The sequence below is a fragment of the Cyprinodon variegatus genome, unplaced genomic scaffold, assembly GCF_000732505.1.
Source record: "Cyprinodon variegatus isolate N-32 unplaced genomic scaffold, C_variegatus-1.0 Scaffold1437, whole genome shotgun sequence".
Lineage (NCBI taxonomy): Eukaryota > Metazoa > Chordata > Actinopteri > Cyprinodontiformes > Cyprinodontidae > Cyprinodon > Cyprinodon variegatus.
Window position 1 is genome coordinate 37977 of NW_015151890.1, and position 4990 is coordinate 42966.

At 35.3% G+C, this 4990-nt stretch overlaps 1 protein-coding gene across 1 annotated transcript in view; it reads left to right on the forward strand.

Annotated features, from left to right (window-relative positions):
- Positions 1-4990, forward strand: part of LOC107103387 (phosphofurin acidic cluster sorting protein 1-like) — a 42810-nt gene that overhangs the window by 18924 nt on the left and 18896 nt on the right. Inside the window, exon 6 of the mRNA XM_015403081.1 lies at positions 878-969. Within this exon, the coding sequence (XP_015258567.1) occupies positions 878-969 (92 nt within the window). The remainder of the gene's footprint in view (positions 1-877; positions 970-4990) is intronic.

A 4990-nucleotide genomic window follows, 5' to 3' on the forward strand; every position in this document is an offset into this window, starting at 1 on the left:
TCTCCATTCAAACCCTGGTTTAAAGCCTTGCATGGCAGCATAAAGCCCACTGCTCTCATTAAGCCACAAAAAGAAAACAAACAAACGGTCAGTTCAGGTGTTTCATAAATTATGTAAATCAGGAAATTGTCTATATACCGGACTGAACAATTGTTGTTCTCTACTTCAAAAAACACTTTAGATTTTAAAATTTACAAATGTTCTAATTTTTTTAATATTTTCTATTTAAAAATTCAATGTATAACATGGATTCATAAAAACTGCATTTTATTGCAGTATTAATTTCTGTTTAAAGTAACAGATTATGATAAAAAGACCTTTACTGGTTGATGATTTTCTTTATTCGGACCCCGCTGATTTTTAATTGGTTACCCCTGATATAGAGCTTAACCTTAAATTAATTAAAATTACTTTCATATATCAGTGTTATCATAAAAAAGAGTAGTTTAAAATTATTTTAAAATGATCTTTTCTTCTGGGTCTTTATTTTGCTTATGGAGTAGATCTGATGCTGATAGTTTATTTCCAATAAATTGACATTATCCAGTAAAAAAAAAAGGCATAAAATAAATCCTTCAGAAAGAACATTTCCAAACAGATTGTATATGTAAACCCATAAAAACAGAATTAAAAAATAGTGTTTCAAAAGGTTTGGTCAAACTAAAACATCATAACAATACTTAATCGTTGCACAAGGTTATAGTAGAAGTAATAGAATATTTCTTTAGTTAAATTTTTGAAAAAAAAAGTTCTGCTCTCTGATTCATAGATTAAGAAACAAAACCACACAGAGCAGAAAAAAAGGCACATTTTATTCACGTGTGACACAAAACAGCTCCTGAGGCAGGATGTGATCATGACATGTTTGATTGTGCAGATCGTTCTCCTGACACGGAACATTACTGGGAGGACGACGATGACAGTTTCTTCTCAGATCAAGAAGGAAGTGATGATGCTCTCCCGCCTCAGGTAACTGATGGTTCGTCCAAAATACAAATACATGATGAAAACCAAATACATGATGTCGTCCCAGAGCCGTACTTCCTTCTAAATATAATATTTAAAAATTCTCCCAGTTTAAGGCGTTCCGATGGGGTTTAGAGGCGGACGCGTTCTAGACTATGATTGGCAGTTTACAGTGACACAAACATGGCAATCAGAGGAGTCCTAGTAATGACCGCTTTCTATGACAGTGTTCAGATCTCTTTCCAGGGTCTTCACCAGAGGAATTTGAGGTAAGAAAGGAATGTTATGTGGAGGAGGCCAGCAGCCCTGAACCTTACGGGCATGAGCCGCTGGCTTTGTGGCTCCTTTCTCCTCCCACATACGGTGGTTTCCATGGGGACCATCAGAAAAAAATCAGAACCAAACACTCCTCGTACACAAAAATGAATAACTTTCATTACTTGTGATTCAGTGACACAAAATAAATGGCAGATAATTATGGCAAGGCAAGGCAGGCAAATTTATTTGTATAGCACAATTCAGTACAAAGACAATGCAAAGTGCTTTACATGATTAAAATACAGGAAAATAAAACAGAATCAAAGCAAGTAGGAAAAAATAAAAAATAAATAAAATAAAATAAAAAATGCAGAAACAAAAAAGAATATTAAAAATAGCTGGACTAAAGAAAATAAAAAAGTTGAACTTATTGAAAGTTATGTGTTAGGAAAACATTGGGTTTTCTTCCACAGGCTTCACACAATAGTTTGATGGTACTATGACCCATTACTTCTGGGCCATAGTACCATGTAACCATGAGTCCTTGAGTCAAAACAAGTCCTTATGTCAAAAAAAAAAAAAAAAATTATTAAACAACAAGACATGTCTCCTTAAATTGGGGTCTTTGTCATTGAGTGCATTTTTAAACTAGTATTTGGCTTTTTATGTTGTTTTTAGGCAACACTATGCAACAGTTGCTATGCAGAAGAAGGACTTTGGCTAAAACTGGGATTTGTATAATCTCCCAATGCATTTTTGGATTATTTCTTCTCACTGTCTTAAACAAAACTGTCTTAGCTTAATTGGTCGTTCTTAATTGTCCTCAGCTAGATAGTTTTCTGGGTGTCTTTGTGTTGTCCTCTGATGGACCAGTCCAGGGTTCACCCCACATGAGTAGATCAATGTTGCTTTTGGAAAAATGGCTTCTTCCTCTCTGAGTGGCTTTTCAGTCCATGTCGGTCCAGGACTCGTTTAAAAGGGAAAAGGACTCCCATGATCCAGGGGAAACGGAACCTTTCTTAATAGTGTTATAAGACCATCCCATGGTTTGTACCTTTATATAATCCTCTAAACATCTGAAAATGAATCTGTGCACTGAAGCTTCAAGCTTAAATAATGAGGTCCATAGTTATTGTTCTTAGATCTCTGGGGATTGATTTTGCACTGTGTATAAGATGTCATCTTAAGATACATCTAAAAGCACCAGAGGTTCTAGACTGGGGTTAGTGCCCATTTAGCATGATCTTGGCCCCTATTATGAAGACATAATGCTTAATACATTTGTGATGATGGAATGCATCAGCACCTAAACCATAACTGATTGGTCTTTTTTTTTTTTTTTACATTTACAGCTTTATTTCAGCAATAAGAAAATCTTACTCAACAGACAGTGAAAAATAAGCTTTTTTTATATAGTTGTGTGTTAATTAATTTATTTTGTCAGGCAGCACAATGAGAACCGTTTCCAGCAAGTCAGAGGTTTAATGCAACCAGCTGTTTTCTGTTTTGATAGAGACTTTGAACCAATCTAACTGTATAGTCTTTGTAAAGTGCCTTGATATGACCTGAGTTGTGAATTGGCGCTAAATGAATAAACTGAATTAAAAAGAATTGATATCCAGGACTGTCCAACTGTCAAAAATATGGGAAAGAAAAACCTAAATACTTTGCATTTTCAGCATGATATCAACACTTTGAGAGACAGTCAGAGGTGTCAAGTAAAAAATAACTTTTACTTACTTAGTACTCACTAATACTTTTTTACCTTAAGTAGAAATGTTAGCTATCTATATTTAACTGGAGTAATTATTTTTTTAGATCACTTATTAATTCTACTCCTTACATTGTTTTTTTTGCTACTCCTCACATTGTAAAAATACACTCATTAGTTTTGTTTCATTTAAGCACATTTTCATTATGGCCTGTTGGTATTTGAAAAAAATAAAACCATCTTTATAATATGTTTCACAGAGACAATTAAATTATTTGTCGTTGGACTTGGTGCAGCACCAATTTGTTGTTCGCTACGTACAAAAATAAATCGTTTTACAAGATGATGCCAAATTAACTTTGACACTGTTGCCATTACTTACACAACTAAGAAAATAACGATTAGGAAATTTTCACCGAATTGAAGAAAATGTTCCTTTAATTGGGTAGTAAAATAAACAGTATATAAAGCTTCAGTCTATAACATTTTTTCCTGCATTCCTTTTATTTCTATACTTGAAGTACTTTTAAAAATTGTACTTTAACACTTTTACTTGAGTAAAAAGCTTAGGTCAATACTCTAACTTCTATAAAAGTGTTTAAAACCTACATACTTCTACTTGAGTAATAGACATTAATACTTTTGTGACCTCTGCTTAGAATTAACCTCTAAAAATACATTTATACCGCTTAACAGTAAGAAATCATCATTCTTTTTTTTTTTTTTTTTGTTATAAAACCTTAAAAGTTGTATTCATATAGAAAGGGAACAATAGTGGAATCTTTCCATTGGCAAAAACACATCTTAGACCAACTGAGGGATCAGCTTTTTAGGTTTTTTTTTTTAAGCACTTTATGCCTCCTGGCTTTAGTATTTTCTATGGATAACACCAAGCTGTTATCAAAGCGTTTGACAACACATGTACCAACAGGGGCAGATTCAAAGTGACAGATAAAAGAAAGAGGCAGAAACAGAGAGAGAAGAAGGAAGGATGTTCTTTCAGACCCATGACTCACTCTCCTATAGCCTTCAGCACACATACATGTATGTTATTTATAGAAGAGATGTATATTTTGCTCTTTAAGTATCTGAATCCTTTTAAGAGCACAGTTTCTACCCACTATCTCTGCTATTTCCTCTGTGATATCACAACCGTCTCCGATTTGTATCTCTAAATCTCTCATTAAGTCTTATCTTTAAGGTTTGAGGTAGTCAGCCTAAGCGATCAATATGCAACATGTCCATGTTGCCAAATCGCTTTTTTGATTGTCCCCACAGACCGCTGATTTCCTCGTCCTAATTTATTCTTTGTTTCTGAGGAAGTTAACACTACTGCCAGCTGTCCCTTTGCCATCTGTCAACTCTCAATGAGCTGCAGGCTTAAAGAACTCGCAATTAGAGGATGACTTGCACCAGGTAGCTGGTAGTACAATGGAACAGACCTTCACAGATCGATAGAGAGCAACTCATTAGCCGGGTGAAAAATAAACAGGTAGCCAGCTGTAAACAGTGAGAAACAGACAGGAAGGAGGGTTAATTTATTGGGTGCGGTTGCAAGACAGGAAAACATGGTGAGACACTCGGCAGATAAATGAGGCAACCTTGAATCTGGTGAAAATTTTAAAGTTTAACTTCAGTCTGACTAATGAACCTGACCGGGACTCTACAGTGCTTTTGAATGGATTTACCGTAGTCATTAAATCTAACAGTGACCGACTTTCCTACATTTGATCAGCTGCTCTTGTTCAATCTAAAAAACTCACACGAAGAGAAAAGACAATTAGGAGAAATTTATTGATACAATTACTTTGTCTTTGGTACTCAAACCTCGGCAGGAAACAAAGCGCTTAATTTTGATAGACATGCATAAACAGGAGCAAAGGCTCCCAGGCCTGAAACTGGTGGTGGAGTGGAGATAGATGAAGTTGGTCAGTCTGTAGACTGGTGGATAGCGAGACAGTATGCTGAGCTTAATGGAGAGATCCAGTGGACTGCGTGAGCTGATACTAGAGCTTCACTCAGGGACCTGGAAGATGGAAGTCCAGTTGGATAACA